We start from the raw sequence: 23,009 nt of genomic DNA on the forward strand, positions 1-23,009 counted from the left end.
AATGCACCGAGTGACCAGCTCCTAACCCTTCGGAAAGGATGGGCTCCTCTCACTTGGCCTTGGCGGGCGCACATGTTTGTAATCTCGGGATCAATCCCAGTGTGAATGGAGCAACACAAGAAAACAAGTTGAGGAGAAAGGCCATTGGGCCCAGGGCAGGCCTGTTCAAAGGCTACATCACATGCAGCTGCTCCAGTCCCGTGTGCTTTCTGGGACGTGTTTATTAAGAAGCCCCGCCAATATCTGCATCTGCATAGAGCTGTCAGGCCCCTGGGAAGGTCTGAGCAGTCCCCCTTTCAGGTGGCTGGTTGCAGAAAGGGCATTTGTGGGGTGGATTTCATCAAAGGCTGACACATTCCATGCTGCCTGTTTGGAAAGCACTGGCTGTGAGGTGGAACAGATGCCTTCAAAGCCCAACACTTGGGGAAGTGGGCTGATCTGCCGGAAAAGGGTCTTCGGCTGAGGCGGACACCATGTGACTGGGCAGCTGCGTGAGACTCAATGGAGAGAGACAGGCTCACAGCATCACCTTTTTCTTTCTATGGCACCTGCCTCCTGTCACCACGACTCCTGAAGCACTTTGCAAACTGGACATGCAGAGCCCTGCTGCCACGTCTGGGGTGGAGGGCGGTGCCAAAGTTCGGGGAGCTGGAAAATTGCACCTAAGAAACATAGGGCAAGCTTTGATCCTCACTAAAAGGACCTGAGTTCTTAAATGCCCACAGAGAGCAGACAGGGAATGGGGTTTCCAAGGTCTCTTTCAAACAATCCATATGCAATAAACCAGAATAAAATGCTTCTCTAGCAGGATTTAATTCCTAACAAACTCAGTCGTCACTCCAGGGTCACAGACAGGGATGTTGTGGTACGGCTGTGTTTATTCCAGTATCTTCCTCCTACTCATTCAGTGACAACCTTCCACCTTCACCCAGACGTACATGCCTAGGGATCTTGGCATTTTCCTCATTGGATGCAGTAACCCTGATGCAACTATATTCTGCCATCCCTAGGCCCCAAGAACACATGTCCTGGGAGGCTGGGTTTCTGATGAATGGTTGCAGTAACCCTGACATATTGCACTGCTTCTCCCATCTTTAGATAGTGCCCATCATTAAAAAAGGGAAGAAGGAGAATCTGGGGAACTACAGACTGGTCAGCTTCACCTCAGTCCCTGGAAAAATGGAGCAGGTCTTCAAGGAATCCATTTTGAAGCACTTGGAGGAGAGGAGGTTATCAGGAACAGTCAGCATGGATTCACCAAGGACAGTCATGCCTGACCACGATTGCCTTCTATGATGAGATAACTGGCTCCGTGGATATGCGGAAAGTGGCGGACATGATATATCTTGACTTTAGCAAAGCCTTTGATACTGTCTCCCACAGTATTCTTGCCAGCAAGTTAAAAAAGTATGGGCTGGATGAATGGACTATAAGGTGGATAGAAAGCTGGCTAGATCGTCGGGTCAACGAGTAGTGATCAACGGCTCCATGTCTAGTTGGCAACCAGTATCAAGCAGAGTGCCCCAGGGGTTGGTCCCAGGGCCGGTTTTGTTCAGCATCTTCATTAATGATCTGGATGATGGGATGGATTGCACCCACGGACAGCAAGTTTATGGATGACACTAAGCTGGGGGAAGAGGTAGAGACATTTGAGGGTAAGGATAGGTTCCAGAGTGACCTAGACACATTGGAGGATTGGGCCAAAAGAAATCTGATGAGGTTCAACAAGGACAAGTGCAGAGTCCTGCACTTAGGACAGAAGAAACCCAGGCACTGCTACAGACTGGGGACCAACTGGCTAAGAGGCAGTTCTGCAGAAAAGGAACTGGCAATTACAGTGGACAAGAAGCTGGATATGAGTCATCAGTGTGCTCTTGTTGCCAAGAAGGCTAATGGCATATTGGGCTGCATCAGTAGGAGCATTGCCAGCAGATTGAGGGAAGTGATTATTCCCCTCTATTTGACACTGGTGAGGCCACACCTGGAGTATTGTGTCCAGGTTTGGGGCCCCCCACCACAGAAGGGATGTGAACAAATTGGAGAGAGTCCAGCGGAGGGCAACAAAAATGATTAGAGGGCTGAGGCACATGATTTAGGAGGAGAGGCTGAGGGAACTGAGATTATTTAGTCTGCAGAAGAGAAGAATGGGGGGGATTTGATAGCATCCTTCAACTACCCGAAGGGGAGTTCCAAAGAGGATGGGGCTCGGCTGCTGTCAGTGGTGGCAGATGACAGAACAAGGAGCAATGGTCTCAAGTTGCAGTGGGGGAGGTCTAGGTTGGATATTAGGAAACACCATTTCACTAGGAGGGTGGTGAAGCACTGGAATGGGTTCCCTAGGCAGGTGGTGGAATCTCCTTCCTCAGATGTTTTTAAGGCCCTGCTTGACAAAGCCCTGGCTGGGATGATTTAGTTGGGGTTGGTCCTGCTTTGAGCAGGGGTTGGACTAGATACCTCCTGAGGTCCCTTCCAACCCTGATCTTCTATGATTCTATGGTTCCCAGACACTCCAGGGAATAAGGGGGGGGGTGGGGGCTAATCAGCAGAGCCAGCTATGCCCAGCCAACAGGTAAATTCACCTTGGGGTCATAACACCCCTTCCTTTGTCTGCTGCTGATCCCTGCAGAGCACAGGTGCCCCTTGGACTGTGGGTGCCGTGAGAATGGCACGAAGATGCACCAGGCAACGACCCTGCCCATAGCAAATCCCAGCTGTGACTGCACTCACTAACCTGATGACATGAGAGACCAAGAAACTCTTCATCTCAGGACTGCTCACGAAAGCCAGCTCTCCGTCACCATGGACCTGGCAGTGCTGTTGGGCCTCCAGCCACTGGGCCTTCTCCACCACCAGTTGGTAGCAGTGATTGTTGCCGGGGAAGACCTGGCCATCTGACGGGCACATTGGGTGAATCACTGTATGAGGAGAAAAAAAACAAAGCTTGAAGCCCCTGAGGTGGACACGTGTTGGAAGATGGGACGCCCGACCCACCGGCGAGACCCCACAATGCAAGTGTAAGACATCAGCTCAGCAGGTGTGACCATGTCTCCCTCTAGCGGACCCTAACCCTAAGGAACCGACTAGAAGTACCAGCCCTTTGTCTTACTCCCTTAGCTCCAGCCACAGGTGCTTGTGCATTTGGTGCTGAGAGGCGTGGGTTCTTACCCCATGAATGGGCCGTAGTGGGTGGAGGTTGTTACATAATCTGGGGCATGTGAAAATGTGACTAAGGCAGAAGGAATTTAGAGAAGAGTGAATATGGAGGAGGTAGGGAAGGATATGAGGAAGATGTTAAGAAAAGAAGCTAGAAGTGCTCAGATACTGTAGTGCAGATGGGCATGGCCACACAAGGGTTCTGCAGGGCATGCCTAGCGAGATTGACTAGATGACTAAAAAGGTGCTGGAGGACTGGAAGAAACCCTGGGTATTGAGAACGCCTGGTCTATCTGGACTGAGTGGGTCTGGTTCTCCGGTGCCCTGTGTCTTGTGCATTCCTTTCCACCAGTGCAACGTGGGTGCAAAATGCCACAAGAAGATCTTACTCCAATTGGCAGTGATGTATAAGTGCTCAAGATGCAGGGCAGTGGTCACGCGGGCCCTTCATTCCCGGTGCTGGCAGGGCCTCAAAAGGAAGGAATTTTTGGGGAAGAACCAGTTCTCAGTGTAATTCTTCCCTCCGCCCAGCCCAGCCCAACTTCAGTAGGCACCTCATCAGCCAAACTCGACTCACCTTTGCCCGGCTCTTCAGTCTCTGCAGTAATACTATATGCAGCTGCTAGGCCGGTGCCACCCCTATTCCTGATCCGTAGGTCCAGGCTTTCGTTCGTCCTGACCAGGGTAGGACACTGCAGGTCTATCCGCTCTGGGGGAGCCACCACCTCGACGTCTGTCTGCACGGAGGTGACCCTGGCACCCACGAAGAGGGTGACTGTGATGTTGTAGCGCCCCGGCAAGGCGTACTGATGGAGCACTGCATTTTCGGTAGTGTTGAGAAGCCCTGATCCATCCCCGAAGTCCCACTGTAAAGTGCTGACAGCAAGTGGAATACTGATGTTGAAGGCCAACATGTGGTGAAGGCTGTGAGGGCGGTGGGAACCTGTGAAAGAGGCGTGCAGCCGTGCTGGGAAGATAAAGCGGACAAGGGAAGGGCCACCACAGGCCCGCCTAGCAGAGTCCTCAGTGCAAAACGGCAAACAACTGGAGGAAGAATTTGGTTCAAGGGCCACGCCGCACAGACACTGCTCCTGGTCGCCAAAGCCGCCGTACTCATGGGCTTCAGCATAGCAGAGGGCGCTGCAGGTCTCCTCGCTGAGGTTTGCGGAAAGAACGGTCACGAAGAGGATGACGGAATCGGCTGCCCCTGTGGAGTTGTCGGTCAAGCATGCTATGTAAGGAGCTCCTAGAGGGGAGAGAACAGAGAAGCCTGCTGCAAACTGACCACGCCAGGCCATAACTCATCGGAACCCTCAGTTAGACACCACACCTCTGCAAGTGGACTTTCCCGAAGCCGGGAGCTGCAGGGAGACTACACAGCAGAGGGTTTCTATTCTGAGCATTTCCTATTGCAGTCTTGCCTGGGAACCCTTTAATCCACCCGTGGCATTTGCCAATCTCTTTGTAGCGGTGACAACAGGAAAACCCGGCCATCAGCACAGATTTATGGAGCAGCAAGGCACAGTAAATAAAGAGTACCACAGAGAATATTCCGCTCCCACAGGATATGAAGCTGATCTGATCCTGAGTCCCTGCTTCGGAGTGAGTGTGGCTAGCACATGGGAGGCGGGTTCTCTTTCTGGTTCTGCCGCCAATTCTCTGCAGGACCTAGTGTCATTCACTTAACTTCACTGGTATCTGAGCAATAAGCCCCCACCCAGACCCAGCCAAGGAGTGGTGCGTGCACACTGGCACCCCAACAGGGCAGTATATGGGTGAAGCTTCTGCTGCCCCATCCTGTGCTGTGGATAAGCAGAGGGTATAAACCTACAGGTACATGGATACACACACATAGTAAGACACCCCAGACACAGACATACGCAGCAGATCTCATTCCCAGGGCAGTAACTTATTCACTTGTGTTCCCCAATTCTTGGCCTGCCTAAAAGGGGTGGGGGTTTTTCCCTGCCACAAACACACACTGATTTTGCAGCGTACACAGCCTCAGCCCAGCTGGGATTTCCTTGCCTCGTGTCCAATTCTGCCCACGCAACTGAGGCATGTTTACTGGTCTGTCTCTGACTGTTGCTACAACAGTGCTCCCAAAACATCTCAACACTGCTGTCCTCACGTCGGTTTCCCATAACAATCCCATCTGCCTGCCCGGGTCTCGCTGAAACCCCAGGACAGTCATTGAGCCATGCTACCTATTTAGAAATGCATGAGAAAAGCCACTTGTTATGATTATAGATGCTTGGAAAGTACCTTTTTTAAAATACCAGCCCAATTACATCCCTTGGGCCACATGTGATCAGCGCTAGCCATTAACAACTGCCTGTATTTCCCAAAGAGAGACAAGGTGACTGAGGTACTATATTTTATTGGCCCAAATTCTGTTGGTGAGAGAAACAAGCTTTCCAGGCACCCAGAGCTCTGCTATTACCTCACCCACCTTGTTTCTCTAATACCCTGAGACCAACACAGCTACAACTAAAAGGGCATTTCCCAAACCCTGTTCTATACAAGTTCTTATCCTGCCCTCTTCACCCCAGAACCTACGCGCCTGCCAGTCCTGGCCCCTGACAAAGCTCTGTCTCCCACACAGACCAGCTTTATCCTGATGGTAGGAAGTTCCACTATGGCTGAGGAGCAGAGGTGTCAGCCTTGAGAGGTCATTGAGTCCAATCCCCTGCACTCATGGCAGGACTTCATCTTCTCTGGGACACCTTAAAGCAGGGGTCTCAAACTCCCGGCCCGTGGGCCATCTGCAGCCCGCGAGCCAACCCAATGTGGCCCGCAGGGCTCCAGCAGTTTTGGGGCCGGGTCTCTCCCTTGGCCCAACCTGCCGCTCCCAGGTGCTCTCCCTCAGGGGCCCCGGCAGTGCAGCGGAGCTGAGTGGCATCTGCCTGCTCACTCCTGTGGCTGCCAGTCCCTCCCTGTGGCCTAGGAGCAGGGCGTAGCGGGGCTGTGCCTCCGCTCATTGCCCCCACCTCGAGTGCCTCTGCGGCCAATGGGACAGTGAGGGCGGTCCCTGGGGGCAGAAGCATGCGGAGGCCCCCAGGTAAGTGCCACACCCCTGACTCCCTCCCAGAGCCTGCACCCACCCCCTCCTCACATACCCCCTCCCGCCCCCAAACTCCCTCCCAGAGCCTGCACCCCCTTCCCTTTCCCCTTCCCACATCCCCCTTCCACCTCAAACTCCCTCCCAGAGCCTGCACCCCCTTCCCAAACACACCCAGCCCCCAAACTCCCTCCCAGAGCCTGCACCTCCTTCCCCCTCTCCACACCCCCCAGCCCCCACACTCCATCCCAGAGCCTGTACCTTAGACCTCCTCCCCCACCCAGACTCCCTCCCAGAGCCTGCACCTCAGTCCCCTACCCCAGACCTCCTTCTCCACCCTAACTCCGTTCCAGAGCCTTAGGTAGGTAGAAGGCAGAGGGGTTTTTTTTTGGGGGGGGTGAGGTTTTGGGGGGTGGGTTCTGGGCGGCATGAGTGACATTGGCCCGCTGGGAGGATTTGAGGGCTGGCACTGGCCCTAAGGTAAATTGAGTTTGAGACCCCTGCCTTAGAGGTAAGTCTATTGTTCAGATTAAGGCCTTAATTCAGCAAAGCATTTATGCAGTTGTTCATCTTCATCCCTACTCAGCATATGCTAACGTCCCATTGACTTCAAAGGGATTTCAATTAGTTAAGCACGTGCTTACTCGCTTTGATGAATTGGGGCCTAAGGAAGAAGGACATAGAGGTCACCATCTAGTGGTTGCTTTGGTGGCTGGTGAGTAATGAGTTTACTGGTCTCAGCCCTATTCTCAGTGAATGGGGACTCCCTTAATAAAGTCACCGGCATGGCAGGCACTGATCTCTGGTCTGAGCAGAGAAGCAGAGATAAAAATAAATGTGAAATGCAGTGCGTATTTAGGTAAAAATGTGCTGCTGAAAGGTGCTGGCTGCTGGGAAAATGAAGCCCTCTTTGTCCACACCACAGGTATGGCATGGGCAACTGGAGCACAAGATTCCCCCTCACTGCCCCACCAATGTGCCTCTAAGGTAGCTTGGAGGAACCTCCTCTAGGGATGAAAAGACAGCAGCTTCCTGCCCCTGGCCCATCCAATCCTTAGCCTCTCTGCTGAGACATACAACAGAGGAGCCCCATTACTGGTACAGATTCCAGTCTACCAGGATCTTGTCTGAGATTCACCAATGAGCCATCAGATGAGAATGACTTGCCGCTGTTACTGAGTGGGCTAGATGAGAACTGGCTGAGATGACTTGAGGGATGAAAAAGTCCTTACAGGAGTGTCAGCCTCTTTGATCTCAATGTTTCCACTAGATTTACCTTCACCATAAACCAGAGCCCATCTCCCTTCCTTACCACAAGTAACATCACTGGTGAATGAAACATTGAAAAGAGGAAGGTTTGCCACTTCAGGAGGCTGGGCGCATTTTGTATCCAACAGCTGACTAACGTTAACTTTTCTTTCTTCCACCCAACGGGGGAGCCAGGAAAGTTTGCAGTCACAAAGAAATGGATTCAGACTTAAGTTTCTAAAACAGAGTAGAGAAAGATTATGCATTAACTTGACAATGGGAACCATACGATAAGTGTTAATTACACCATCATAAAAATCTCCCTGTTCCCATCTGCACCACTCCAAGGAAATGTCTCATAAAGACTCACTAGGGGAGTTAATGAATAGAGAATCAAGCAATAATTAACATGATTTTTCTAAAGGCTAGAATTAGGCAAGTACTGCAAGCACTTTTTTCTCACAATACAAATAATTGTTGCAATTAGAAGTAAATTACAGCCATGATCCTATATTCAAAATAGTCTGCCATCTAACATCAGTTGGTTGCAACGGCAACCTCTGTAGCTAAGGGAGATTTTTTACAGTGTCATTAAAAAACATCTATGAGAATCAAACTGATCTATCAAAAAAGAAATGCAAACGCAGTGGCAGTTTTGTCATGTGGCGGTTTAATGAAAAGATGGAAACGTTAACTGCAGTTGTGTTTGGCCTAAATTACAGCCTTTGCCATTCAGCTGCAAAGAGGACAGAGGTGGGAAGATGTTTGCACAACCAACTGTAGTTGTGCTGCCAGTAGTGTTTGAACCCAGTTCTCTTTTATTAAAAGCACAAGCCTCTATTGCTTGAGCTAAAGAATTAAATCCCCTTGCTGGTACATGTAGCAAGTATACTGATCTCTCAACCTGTGACCCAGCCACAGGAAGAAGACAAAGACCCACATGCTCCTATTTATGTAAGAGCTAGATATTAGAGTCCTGCATGCAACTCTTCTTTAATCTCGCTCCCGTTATTATGGCTGCAGGACTTCCAGGTCCCAGTCCCACTGCAGGACTCTACACTCATCCCGTGCAGGGCTCTACTACACAGTATTATTATTACTGTCAACAATGGTCCTAACGCTCTGTAGGAGTGAAAATGCAGAACGGAAAGTCATTCTTGCTCATTTGCATATTCCTCTTGAAGAGTACAGTGGGAAAAGATCCCTGCGAGTTCTACTCTTCTTGTCTGTTTAATTATTTCAAGTGACAGAGGTTGTAATTATGTTGATTTCACCTTTGGGGTTTATTCCTTTTGGGTAAACATTTTCAAAAACACCTAAGTGACTTAGGTGCCTAAATGGCAGTTCCTTAAGTCCCAGGTCAGTGCTCCTGTCCCACAGTAGGAAGTCAAGCAGAGATTTAGAGTCGCCGCTTCCAGCCATTTTGTCTTTCTTAGTCACATGCTTTGAAAATGCTAAAGTGAGTTAAAAAACTTGGGCTTTTGCAAATTCCCTGAGGGCTCGTCTACCCTGCCCCCATAGACTCCAGGAGTGAGAACAGCACTGCCCACCAAAGTTCTGTAGTGTGACTTCCCCTCAGGGATGCTGCAGGCGCAAACTAAAAGGTTCCTAGTTGGTGTTAACATTGTCCTCTTGAAACACAACAACAGTCATGTGAACTAGGAACATTTTAGTTAGTGGCACAGCATTCACACAGGGGAGTTATGGTGCAGCACTTCAGTGCTCACAGCTGTTCACAGCTTCCCAGACCAAACTGCGGGGCTGTGCAGACATAGCCTCAGGGTACATCTACACCATAACTGCAGCTATCAGTCTGACGGACCTACCGAGCTAGCTTTGAACTAGCTCCCTTGAATAATGAGAGCAGTGAAGCCACAACAGTACAGGGTGTATAACCCTAACCCATGGACCCTGGATATGTGCTAGCCCAAGCTGCTGTTGATACTGGAGCTAGCTAGATCAAAGCTACCTCAAGTATGTCTACCTGTGCGGCAGTCACCCCTCTGATTGCAGTGTAGACAGACCCTAAGTGACCTGAGACACAGTAGGAGCCAGGGGAAGGGAATTCTGAAAACGAGCCATATTCAGAGAGCTGAAGGTTAAGGAACAAGAACTTACATGTAACTTAAATTAAATAAATTATCAAATATTCCATCTTCTAACGTAGAAATCATGTTGTGGCTTATATCTCTGTAACACAGGGAAAATGGGAACGAAAAGTTTAATAGTCATTCATAATTATCAGAATAATTTTCTGCCATTCTTACAGGATGAAAATCCAACCCTGAGCTTTGGATGGCTGGGGACCCGACTCTAGGACTTTTCATCTCAAAGGTATAGTCATTAATGGTACAGTCCTGCCATCAACCCACCTTCTCTTTCTGGTTCTAGAAGCCAACAGACCTTCAGGGGTGAAGAAGTCAATAAACCAGATGTAAAAGGGTGCTGGCCCTTACAGGCCCTAGGCAGCACATCTGTTAAGGGGATGTGGCCTCTTTAAGGCAAAGTTTTTAGGAGAGGTCATGTGACTTCAGCAGGGGAACAAGACCTGCTGTAAAAGAGGCAACCTGCTGCCAGTAGGAGAGAGCTCAGGGTGGGGGGGTTGTTGGAGAGAGGAAACTCTGCTTCCTATGTGCAGTAGCTGTGCAAGAGGCTTTGGAGGGAGTTGGGGGAGAGGCCTGAGGCAGGGCTGCCCACATAGGCTGTGAAGTAGCCCACAAGGGCTAGAGATGCAGATGAGTGAAGTTGGAAACAATGCACTAGTGAAAAATTTTTTTTTTCCCTTTAACATCCCAGTATTAATAGTGGGTGCCTATTTGGATTGCTTTTCCCCCACTAGCCCAGGACTCATCTAATTTGGGGATATCACCCAAAATATCAGATACAATGTTTTGGTAGAAACAGAGTGTATCTATTGGGTTTCTGGTCTTGGGTTAACTGCTAAAGGTCCCCCCCCCCCAGCCTAAGGGGAGGACCCACAGGACTACAGAACCCACTGATTACGGGGGACAACTAAAAAAAGAACAGGGACAAGAGTGCAGTCGAAGGGTCATAAGGAGGGAACCTGACGGGAACATCGAGCAGAGAACCCCGGACAGCGCCCACTGCTCCTCGAATGTGTCAAGTGAGCCAGTGTACGCTGCCCAGAGGAACTCCGCCCAGACACATGAAAGGAATAAGGATCGGAAACAAGCCACACAGTTATCGGAGTCTCCATCGGCCAACCTCCTCTCCCTGGTTGCGTAGATGGCCATTTTAGCCAGGGCAAGGAGGAGGTTGACCAGGAGGTCCTGAGACTTCGTGGAGCCACGGATAGGGAGTGCATAGAGAAGGAGGTGAGGGGAAAAGTGCAGCCAGAAACATAAGAGGATGTTAATGAGGAGCCGGTATAGGGGCTGCAACCTGGGGCACTCTAAGTAAACGTGCGCCAGGGTCTCCCTCACGCCACAGAAGGGGCAGGTGTCTGGGGCAGGGGTAAACCATACCAAATATACGCCTGTGTTCGTGCCTAGATGTGTGAGGCAGGTTGGTTACCCTGCTCCTGCCCTGAAGGGCTTAAAACAGCCCTGGGGGAAGGTTTTAGCTGGGAGCTACTAAGCTGGACTTATTGGGGAAGTAGCTGCAGCTGGGCCACGCACCAATCAAGTCACAGCTGGCCTGTTTAAAAAGGTTGTGAGCCAGGAGTCCAGTCAGTTTCTCTCTGCATTCAGAGAGAGAAGGGCGTGGCTGCAGGGAGCTAGACAAAGGGTACCTGAGTGGAGAAGGGCTGGAGAAAGGCAAAGGAGCTGGGGAGCTCCAGCCTGGAAAGCCCCAGGTTGCGGCTTAGCATGAGGCCTACGGGTACTGGAGGTTGCAGAGGGCAACCCAGGGTTGGCCAAGGCAGCAGGTCCAAAGTCACCCTTGCCAGTGATAGGTGACTGATACTGCAGTCTGCCCCAGGGCTTGGGGGCTAGACTATGACTGGCAGTAGCCTGATACTGAGGCAAGGTAGGGATAATGGGTGGGGGTTCCCCAGAGAGAGGAGACCCTGAGAGAATGGGTTACTGCCAGGAGGCCACATCCTAGCTAACAGGAGCACCAGGTCCAGGAAACCAAGAAATTCAGTGGGATTTGGACACCAAGTTCTAAAACTCCTTACCAACATGCTGAGATACCACTATCCCCAGGGTTAGTCCTTTATTATGTCCCCATTTATAATACTTGACCATTCTACCATTGACCAGCCTGGTCACTGGGTTGAATCAAATTGTATCCGGACTTCTGAATGCCAGGAAAGTTCACTAGCTCATACAGTTAAATGCACTGTGCACATATTCTGTACTGGACAAATTAGGCTTGCGTCAAACAGTAAAAAAGGCTTTTGATGCATCTGAGCCCTAGGCATAGGGGATAGAGGGCCAGGAAGCTCAGAGTAAGTGTTATGGAACAAGGGTAGCTTGCCAGACACCAAAAGGGATTTTTACATAACTGCTCAAATATGCCTTAAATCTGCCATAAGACTACAAAGGGGTAACGTGTACTCACAGTTCTTCCAGAGAAGTCAGATGTTCAAAAGCCTGAACATCTAAAATGGTGATCTTGTTATTGGAAAGATCCCTAAAGAAAGAGAACAGTGCAGCTTATTATCATGCAAATTCAGCGTGTCTGTCTTCCACCATCGAGGCTTAGAAAAGATTGTCTCCAAACTCCATTCAGATTCCAGACAGAAAGTAAGGTCTTGGTGTTTTAAAACAGAACAGTTCTCTCAGCCAAAAAGAACACCTTTCCCAGCTATAAAGCATCCACTGCTCCAAGCTTTGCATTATGTGTCGATATGAATTAGGCCTATCACTACACAAAAAAAATACTCCCATAACGTTTTTAAAGTAAAATAATTACAGGCATGACAAATTTATTACTAATTCTCAGGCACCAGTTTAAAACTTTAGTCTAAAATATGCCTATAAAGAAATTACTTTAAGGAATAATTTTGACAAAAGTAGTTATTAAGTTATACATAGAATTTTCTGTGGAACCTTCATGTAGTGTTGCCAGTGCCAAGGAACTGGTAATTAATTACAGGAGTGACGCATTCAGCTTAAATACAAAAATCTCTTTTCTTTTTTAATGACTGCAGAACTTAGAAGAGGAGGCGTAACGAAATATTTTTTGTTAAAGTAAATACAAGGGCCGTATTGAACTCTATATAAAGGAACACCGGGGAAATAACCATTTTAAACCCCTCCCGGTCTTACTAATAACCTGCACCTTATTCAAACTGGAACTATTTCCACCCTCCCATTCACTTTACACAATTTATACTGTTCAGTTTGGGTCCTTTCTTTCACTGTCTTACCTAAGTGACATTTAAAAGTAAACAAACTAATCAGTTTCCATTTCAGTTCCCAATGAGTCTCATTTCTTACCCAGTGCTGCTGGAGAAGTGGGTTCAACACCGCACCAGCAAGAAAAAGATTAAGTTAAAAAAAAAAAGAATCTTTGCAATTATGATCTAAAAAATTAGCAAAACCCCTTACTATTTATAGTAGGTTTTGCAACACAGGACAAAACCTAAATTGGGAGCATAAAATACTTGACTGTGACCCTTGAATACACCAATATAATACCAGTAACACAGAGAGCTATCTACTAGTAAATACAACTGTTCTTGTAACTGTTTGAATGCTGAACCAGCTACACTAGCAGGTTGAAAAGGGGGCTGGAATAAGCATAATGGGCTGATCCTTCAGGGTGTCATGTGCTTCCCTGACAGGACTGGGCCCACTCTACAACTCTCCTAAGTTCCAGAGGTGCCACTTAAAGAATAAAAATCAGAGCCTTTTTATTTTTTTTAACTCTGAATTCTTTCCTAGGGCCTTCTTTGCAATTTCCCTTTGCTGCTACATCTTTGATTTCATTCAGCAAGTGCTAATCTCCTGATGGATCTGACACCTAAATTTGTTCTATATTTTTTTAACCAAACATACAAGGTAAAATCACAGTCCAAAATTCAACAATCCTCTCAAATAACAGACAGAAAACTGTCCTGGAACCACAGGAATGTGAGGTTGTTAGGAGATTAGTGACAAAGAATGCCTAACAGGGAAGGGGCATTTATTTGGGGAGTTGAGGTGTCTTCCTCTGGGGGATTTTTCCTCCAAGCTAATAGCATATGTAGAAGAAATTTCCAGCAACCCACTGAAGGGAACATGAGTGTTGCAAAATAACAATTAAGAAATGCACAAAGGCAGAAGTCAACAGCGATGTTTGTCAAATCAATATGCATTTCCTTTGCTCAGGCTAGTCAGATAATAGCAGAAAATGAAGCATCCTTTGCTAAACTCTCACAAACATGCATGAGCTGCACTCTATGTAGGAGGCATTTAACTTCCAGACATCAAAGTTACTTCCAAAACCATTTACAACTCCTACTCATAAGACAAAACAATGAGTTTTGGAATTGGACCCCAGCTGCTCTAGTCGAGACAGGTTTAATCCCTTCCCCATGGAGATGCTGTCTTATTTCTCTAGTTTATCTTCCTTGGGTCTCTGCTTTGCACCTCTATCCCCACATTACCTATAATAATTGCATCACAATCTAATTTATCGAGGACAGGTATAGATAGTTACAAGGAGGCTTTTGCATCGCTTGCGAATAAATGTAGTCTATCCTTTCTAAAAAGTTTTACAAAACCTGATAGAAAAAGATAGCTTCATGAAGGTTAAAATAAGAAAATTTAAACCATCTCCCTTCAGTGCTGGAAGCCTTGTACTGCCAATCTCAAATGTTCAAAAACTGCAAGTCAGGCCCCTCCAAAAACTGAAAGATTGATTTAAATATGATGCCATTTAAAAAATATTTTTGATTTCATTTGCCTCCTGGCTTTTGAGTCTTTAGGGGTCAAGTGTTCTCACTTTTCTCCATAACATAGAGAGCTGAAAACTTTAAAAATGAAAGCAGAGGTTCTCACACAATCACATGACTCCAGGGTCTGGGACTTTAAGAAAAAAAATCTAACAGATGTTGGCAACCCAATCCCAGCTGTGTTGTGCTAGTGCAGAAGAGAAAATGTGAAACTGACTATGAACACAAAACAATGTTAAGATGAGCACAGCTCATCCAGTGTTATGTGACAGTATTCACCAAACTTGCCATTATGCAGGGAGGGTGAAATTAATCCTTGTGCAGCCAGCCAGCCCTATGGGCTAAGTGGGATTTAAGCGGCATATAGGCCTTGTGACCATCCTTCTGAACTGATGTGAATGTCACCAATAAAATTCTGGGTAACTTTTTTTTCTGCATTATGTGACCAGCTCCAATAATGAATAAAATACCAAAAACAAACAAACAAACAAATAAACAAAAAAACACAATTCAACAACCCCAAACAAAAAAACCCAGCATCACTGGTGGAAAGTGACTTATATTTTTGAAATCCTTTTGGTTGTAGGACCCTAACGCACCTCTCCTCTCCCCAACCCTGTGTAACTAGGGGATTGTTATCTTGACTGGGTTCCTTTAACACGCTTTCAAAATACACTCCAGTCCTGGGCCCCTAGCACTCAAAGGTTTAAACGTCTTCAGCTTCTCATGAAACCACGTGAGGCTGGTTAGCTTGAGATTGGCCGCCTGCCACTTCAGTCACTTTCACCAAAATAGTCCTAGACTATTTAGCTGATTTCCCTTTGGCATCTAGCCAAAACCATTGCTAGTATTGGATATCCCCTGGCCCCCACCTACCTACTCACTGCTACTGGACCTCAGCTAACCTATAGGAGAAAACAGCCAGGCTATTAAGGATTTCTGTGCATAAACACAACATACCTTCAGTAAAAGGATGGGCTTGACAGCAAGCCAAGTCTTTAGCAAGCACCGTGTACCTTCTGTGAGGGGTGCACACACAATGGGTAATTAATTTCCTTGCAATAACAAGGAGACAGCGAGAGTATTTCTTTTTCAGTTCTCTCCTTTGAGATGTCTGGAAATATCCCGCTTATGCTGTCAGACAACACCTCAGGCACAGGGCAGAGGGAGATAGTGTTTCAGTCCTGACAGCTTCCACACGTTGTTCCCCAAAACTACAGCCACTTCCCAGACAAATTGACGTGCTGCGGCACATTCGCACCTTCAGAGTCAATGACTGGCCATTCAAAGCACTGCCCGGGCTGCATCATGCAGAGAGGCAACGGCTTTTTCCGGCCTTGTTAGATTTGTGGATAACGCCATTGTCAAGGTGGCAGTTGCAGGTGGCATATGATACCTGCTGACGTTCCTGTTCTCCCTAATGTATCTGACAGATTTAGCTGGCTTCCCCTCTGTTGTGCCCCAAACCTTACTGTACTCCTGGCTTCCCCTCCATTATCCCCCACACCCTAGTGTCTGCTCAGGGCTCCTTTGGTGTTCCTCACCATACAGTTCATTGCTTCAGGCTCTTTGAGGCCTCAGACAGGCCCCTGAGGGAAATGATGCACTCTGGGAAAGCAACGTGGCTCCTACCCATCCATCTTCCAATGTTATTTCAGTGATGAGGCCCTCCACCTCCACTGTGAGCCCCTACAGACCCCTCCCCTCCCTCAGATAATTGAGCATCATTCTCCTTGTTTTGTCAAAGAGTAATCCTAGTGCACAGAGCGGTTCCGTCCCCAGCCCGAGGAATACAGCTGAAGAGCCCTGGCTCCCCAGGATTATTAAACTTCACTCTTGTCCTGGACCAAGACTGGAAACGATGATCCCTCCTGGCCTGCCGCATGAAAGGGCAGGGAGCCAAAAGAAGCATCTCTTCACCTCGGCCAGTTCCAGATAAGCTGCCCAGCATAAGTGACCAGGCACAGTGTAATGCTGTTTACAGATGGATTATAGCTCTGCCAACTCATAGTCCTTGATTATACCTCACATATTGCAGCACAGGCAACAGATCCAACACCTTTTACTGCAGAACCCCATGCTTCTATCACCTGAGTTAAAAGATAGCTCTTTTAGCCAGCTCTGCTAGTAAGGCTTTTATCCTCCCTGTAGTCCTACCACTAGAGGGCACCACAATCCACATACAAGCCAAAACACTATTCCCTCACTGGCTGCTAGTCAGCCCACAGCTTCTCTGAGCCAACAACAGATTAAAATAATCTCCCTGATTTTAAGCAGCACTAGATCTCTTCTGTGCAACGCCTGTGACCGCAGCGAGGTTCCTGGTGACAGGTGATAATGGGTGAGAGAAGAATGGTGAGATTACACACGGCCCCACCTGCACAAGGAGGTCACTCTCGGCCAACTGCATTTCCAAAGGACTCATCATTCTTTCCCAAAATTTCCTCTGCAACACGTATGGAAAATTATCTGATGCCTTACCGGCATGGGAAGGGCTGCTTCTTAACCAAACAAGGTTACAGCATAAAAAGAAACATGCCAGGAAAAAAATGACCGACCAATAAAACCCCACACTAAGGCTGCAGAATGGGACCAAAATGCAGCCATCCGGTGCCACAACCGCCATGGCTACATTTTCCCATCTCTTTGCCAGAACCAAGGAAATTCGGAACAGGTTCAAAGCCAAACTAAAGCCAGCAAGGCTCCTCATTGAAATTTAACCAGTATGCAGGCTGTCACGTACCCTAATTTAAAAAAAAAAGAGTATTTGTTCAATTGTCTCCTGGGTGATAGGATGGCTCAGGGGTTGAGCAGTCACAACATCTGCCTCAGTTTCCCTGTCTGTGAAATGGGGATCATGTTACCATCCAGGAAGACTGTGCGGATCAATGCATTTGTCTTTGTGAAATGCTCTGTGAGCCTTGGCTAGAAGGCAGAGTAAAAGAGCAGTTATTACTATGAAGGAGTAAAAACTGAGCTGGAAATACTACACCACAAGAGCTCTCTTCACAGCTCCCCAAATGACCAGGAAGCTCAGAGATGCCTGAGTCAATAAACATACCTACTTAAGCAAATTTTATCAAAATTGCTGAAAGCCCACTGGAGTTGGGTTCAAATGGGACAGACAAAGATGTAGAGAGGAATGATGGTCTGGTGATTAGGCCATTAGCCTGGGACTTGGTAGACCTGTCTTTGGTTCCCTGCTCTACCACAGGCTCCCTGTGTGACCACGGGTAAGTCACTCAGTCTTTCTGTGCCTCAGTTTCCCACTTGTACAATGGGGATTACAGCACAGGCAGACTGTGAGTATCACTACATTAATGATTGTGAGGTGCTGATACCACAGGGATGGGGACCAGTTACACATATGATAGAGATAGCGAGTCCCTTTAGCTGAACCCCACTTTGCAATCAGACCAAGGAAGGTCCTGGTGCCTGGTGACTGCTTTGTTCATTCATAAAGTTTAGACGGGTGGAGGGTTTGCAACCGTCAAACTGTTCAATTTACACTGGCCAACTAATGCTCTGCAGGGCTGGGGCAGCGATTGTGTTTATTCCTGCAGCATTGTGGGGAAAGGACTTTTTCAATGTGTTTTTTTTTCCCTCTTCCCTAGTCCAAAGAACACATAATGTTAAACAGAGTATAGCCTGCCCCTAGCTGCCAAGACTGATGTCATACTCCCATTATGTCATCCTCCTTTCATGAAGCAGAAGAGGAGGGAAGAGAGGGACGGGGGGGGGAAAAGAGCTACACTGGATCACTCCTTTCTCAGCCCTTTTGGTGCATGGAGTCCAGCCAGAACAGTAATGGGAAAAGCATCCATAGCCGCAGAGAACTGTCTGCACAGATAGAGACTTGTGTGCAGGCTGACAGAGGGCTGCAGTGATTCATTAATAAACGAGCTTCGAGTTTATAAGCTACAAAAATAAAAGCCACTGGGCCAGGGAAGAAAACAAACCCAGAGAGAAAGTGGGGGAAAGGAGTTTCCCTGCCCTTCTGAAGCAGGATGGAGCACATGACTCTGAGCAGGGGGCAGGGTTTGGAGGGACCTAAAGCAGAAGCAGCCAAGGTCAAGCCTTGTTTGTTTCATTAAAAGAACCACCCTCAAGTCAGGACTCAGAGTCTATTAAAGCCCCATCAGTATTAGGCCGGGTGACCAGATGTCCCGATTTTATAGCCCCAGTCCTGATATTTGGGGCTTTGTCTTATATAGGTTCCGATTACTCCCCATCTCCTGTCCCGATTTTTCACCCTTGCTGTCTGGTCACCCTAGTATTAGGGAAAGTGAGGGAGATTCATCCTTGCATGGCTGCTGTTAAAAGGCCCCTAGTGTCAGCGGGGGTCTGAACTCCAAGCACCCAGAGGCACATAAGCTCATAGACTTACAGAGGGGAAAAAGCTATTAGAATTTCTCAGGCAGGTTAGGGCTGGTTCCTAAAGGACACACTAGGGCTTTGGGGTAAGAGGAGCACGTCCCTGGGTAAGTGCCAGTTCAAGAGACCAAGTAGGTGCCTACATTCAACAGCTGGGCTCTCTGTCCTTCGGGAGAGACTAGGGTTTCCCTGCAGACCTGGAGGGCAGGGCATGCCTCCCCACAACTGCATCCCCCTCCCAGAAAGTCTCCCCTCCTTTCACGTAATTCCCAAATGAACAGTTGAAGATGCATTTCCTAATATCCCCACAATGGGGCTCCCGCTCCTCCTGCCCTGTGTTCCTGAGGAACGCCTGCCTCCCTGACACATATACACTGCCCTGCTCCTCCTAGCCCCCATGTTACGTGCACACAAGCAACAAAACCCCATTGCATGCCTCAGCCCAGAGAAACACAGCTCATCTCAGCAAGGCTAGGATGGGGGCAGCCCGCGTGAGTGAGATCACAACTCCAGTGTCATCAGAGCCTGTAAAATCACAGAGGGAGGAAGGGGTATTTACACACACACACCCAACATGGGTGGGAAAGTCATGGCAAAGATACAGTGTGGTAAGGTGCTTGTACTAACTGTAGCTCATTCACAGGGTGCAGATAAGTCCAGGTCCTGCTGTGAATCAGGGGAACCGCAACGAAGTTAAACTAGAAACTGTGCAGGTGTATCTGACAAGAGAATTGGGCCCCAGGATGCCTGCATTGCCTCGCTTTTGTGTGTTTAAAATTGTAACCTTAACATTCTGTTCTTGGAATGTTTATTTAAATGTAACTTCCCTGCTTAATAGAGGGGAGGGAGGAGAATCAACCAGCAACTTCTGCTTATTTCCCCAAACAGTTCCAGAGTTGCTCCTTCAGAAGCCCTTTGCAAGACTCAGCTCTCCTTAACAAAGTCTCACAGAGTGGTAAACTGAGGCACTGACCAGTTAAGTGATTTGTTCAAGGCGCTGCAGCACATTGCTGACAAAGGTGGGAATAAAACCTGGGAGTCCTGACTCCCAGTCCTCTGCTCTTACCATCAGCTCACACTCCCTCTCAAAAGTGAGATTGTACAATTATGTGATACACAATAATGGAGCCTGCAGGGGGACAAGTTGCATGGGGGGAGGGGAGTGGGAGAACAGAAATGCAAAATATTAAACTGTCTGAAATGCCCCCTTTTAAAATACAGTCACACAGAGCAGCTGACCACGTAGGACTGCTATCTAAGGTTGCCTACGCAGCAGGAATGCAGCAGTAGGTGTTAACATGGCAAATGCTTTTGTAGTAGATGGGAAGAAAATGCAGGCCAGTGCCCCTGTGTAAAAAGAGTGTGTCCTGGTGCTGCCTCACTTTCATAATAGCCTTTCCAGAAAATAGGGCTTCTGGAGGAAAAAAACCTAGGTGTTTTTTGCACACTTGAGCCAGGAAAATGTTTTTTAGCTGACGATTCTTTTTCTTTTTTTCTTTTTTTGGCTTGCGCCTCTTCTAAGATGCAGAAAGGAAGCAACAGGGCTTGTGTGCAGCGGGGGGGCTGGTGTCCAGATTTATGCCACAAAGGCTTTGAATTTAAAAAAAAATAAGTCTCGTTACAAGTCCGGAGCTGGGCCCTGGAGAAGTGACACTTATGGACTCATGCTATATATAGGAATGTCCCAGCTTCCAGTTTGGAAATGAATATTCTCTCAGCAGTGGTGCTGCATGGCACTCTCTCGGCATTGTAACAAGCTGGAGGGGAGGAGTGAGGGAAGGACGTGGAGCCTTTCACCATGGGATCCCTGGTTTCAGTCCCACTCAGGTGGGTACTGGCTAAGGCTGGGCTGCCAAATGAGGTTAATAGATTAAGGTGCTCAAATCCCATTTCACGTCAGAGAGCTGAAGTGGAACTTATGCATAGGCCCTGTGCTGGTCCTCTGCACACTTCACCCTTTCTGTCCCAAGCTGTTGTATAGCGTTGTTGTGTGCTGTGCATTCCACCCCAGAGGTGGCTGCATTTCGGTACAGGGAAATCCCAGCGATTCCATTACAGGTATCAATTTCTAAAGCATGTTTGGATCTGTAGGGATTAAATGTACCAGACAGAGCACCGTGCAGACACAGGAAGAGAGACACAGATTGAGATTTGGGGCTAGACCTGGGCAACTGCTGAGCGTGAGCACTGGTTTGGACACCTGCCTCTGGGGATCAACAGTACTGTGAGACCAGGGCCATCTTCCACCCACGGCAGCCACTGTACAATGCCAATGTAATGTAAAAAACAAACAAACAGGTTTGTTCACTTTTATTTAAAAATCCAAGTCACAAATTCTGGCCCAATGTTTAACTCTCAGAAAGGGTGCTGACCAAGAAGACCTATTTTCACAATGTTTCCCTGCAAACTTTTCCACAGCAAAATCACAGTTCCTGGCCTGAAAATTCAAGGCAAGCACACAGCAATTTTTGCAATGTTCTGTACACTTTGTACTTGGACAGCACCACTCATTAGAGGACTGCAAAGAACTTGACGTACACCCCTGCCAGGTAGCTGTTATAACCACAGGGGACAAAGAACGGGTTCTGGTTGAGGGGCTGTGCTGGGACGCACAAGATTTGGATTCAATTCCCTGCTCCGCCACAAACTCACTGTGTGACATTGGGCCGGTCGCTGGGCCTCATTTCCCTCTCTGAAAATTGGGGATGATGCTACATCCTTTCTTCCACCCTTTGTCCGGCCTATCTATTTAGACTGTGAGCTGTCTGGAGCAGGGACCATCTATTGCTCTCTGTTTACACTGCATCTAATGCAATGGGTGAGCTGGATTGCAAGGCTACGTGCTAGCAGCCTTCCTGTTACTGGAGCGTGGATCCTTTAAGACCCAGCTGGGAAGGGTCATGTGACTGCCTAAGGGGTCTATATAAAGCAACACAGCTCAGTTGGGAAGAAGCTAGGGTAGAGGCAAGATTTCAGAGGACGTGCACTTCTCAGCAGCCGGCTAGGTGGCCTAGGGATCGAGCCTGTGAGTCGTAGGAAGGCACGGCTTGACGTGGGGCTGGGGTAAAGGCCTACCCCAAGCAGGGCAGCAAGTAGCCCTGATGGAATAATGTTGTGGACAGGTGAGGCTGGAGTAAGGACCTTGGGGCTGAAGCCTGGGGTAGAGAGATGGACTGGGCTCCTCTGCACCTTCATTTGCCCCTCCTGGAGAAGGGAATGGACAACCCCAACCAAGGCTGAAGGAGTGGCTGACATTTCCCTATGGAGAGGGCTGTGATGACGCATGCACTAAGGGCAAAAGGCTGTTGGCAGAGCCCTGTACCAAGGGCTGGAGGGGCTTGTCTGAGCCCGGGAAGGACTGTGAGGGCCTGTTTGTTTTGGGAGTTGTTGTCCTTTTCTTATGCTGGGGAGAAAGCCTGTGACAGAGCACTGGAGATAGGGAAACTAAGACAGCAAATGACCTGACTCTGGAAAGGACAACCAATTACAGGCCCTCTCAGTGCTACTATCAAACAGCTAATCAATCACTTCACGGATAGCAAAACAGAGACACGGAGAAGTGAAGCGTCCAAGATCACAGAGCAATGCACAGGCAGGGTCAAGGATGGAAGCCAGCAGTCCTGAACTGCAAGCCTCTGGGCTCACCACCCCTCGCCCACCCTCCCTCGCTCTGCATCGTGACAGAGTGCTGGTGTGTTGCCAGGCATGCGCCGATGTGTTCTCCCCAGCGTAAACCTCGGATTGTATTCCTTAAGTGTCTGGCAAAGGCAAGCTAGTGGCACTTCTGTAATTCCAGGTGGGATCTGTCTGAAGTCTATCTGAGATTTAAATAGCGGTTATGAACATCACTCTGGCCAGAGAACACTTCTCAGACTTTCCCAAATATGGTTATGAGAACGATCAGGGATGAAGCCACTCGGACAAAGGGAACGTGTTACCTCATGGAGCTATGTCATCTTTGGCAGGGCTGATTCACTCACTTGGGTGCAAGGGCATCATGCAATACCTCCTCCTCCCAAATTCGACGGGGAGGGGGGTGAATTTTCACACCATGCCCTCCCAGGAACTGGAGAGATGCTCGGGACCTGCAGCGCAGTTCATTTTCCAAGTTATTTTTAGATTATAATGTCCTTCATCTTCTTGTTCCCAACATTTAAACGATGAAGCCAAATGCAACAGGACACTGATGACTCACTAGGCGCCTCCTACGTCCATGGAGGTCATTGAGAATTTTGGTCCCAAGTTTGGAACTTTCCCTGTTAAAAATGTATTTTTTCACAACTTTTAAGATCATTTCCCAATTGTTCCGCCAATCATGTGACCTGATTG

The 23,009-nt window shown here is 48.2% G+C and overlaps 1 protein-coding gene and 1 long non-coding RNA gene across 3 annotated transcripts in view; one reads left to right on the plus strand and one right to left on the minus strand.

The window, feature by feature from the left end:
• Positions 1 to 12,318, minus strand: part of PKD1 (polycystin 1, transient receptor potential channel interacting) — an 83,334-nt gene extending 71,016 nt beyond the window's left edge. Inside the window, exons 1-5 of the mRNA XM_030577643.1 lie at positions 11,987 to 12,318; positions 9,581 to 9,652; positions 7,527 to 7,699; positions 3,731 to 4,399; positions 2,732 to 2,915 (exon numbers count right to left, since the gene is read on the minus strand). Of these exons, the coding sequence (XP_030433503.1) occupies positions 2,732 to 2,915; positions 3,731 to 4,399; positions 7,527 to 7,699; positions 9,581 to 9,636 (1,082 nt within the window). The 5' untranslated portion in view covers positions 9,637 to 9,652; positions 11,987 to 12,318. The remainder of the gene's footprint in view (positions 1 to 2,731; positions 2,916 to 3,730; positions 4,400 to 7,526; positions 7,700 to 9,580; positions 9,653 to 11,986) is intronic.
• LOC115658542 overlaps positions 1 to 23,009 on the plus strand; it is a 47,826-nt gene that overhangs the window by 12,043 nt on the left and 12,774 nt on the right. For both annotated transcript variants that reach the window (XR_004002329.1, XR_004002328.1), the window contains exon 4: positions 9,732 to 9,796. This is a non-coding gene — a long non-coding RNA (uncharacterized LOC115658542). The remainder of the gene's footprint in view (positions 1 to 9,731; positions 9,797 to 23,009) is intronic.

This window comes from Gopherus evgoodei, chromosome 10, assembly GCF_007399415.2.
Source record: "Gopherus evgoodei ecotype Sinaloan lineage chromosome 10, rGopEvg1_v1.p, whole genome shotgun sequence".
NCBI lineage: Eukaryota > Metazoa > Chordata > Testudines > Testudinidae > Gopherus > Gopherus evgoodei.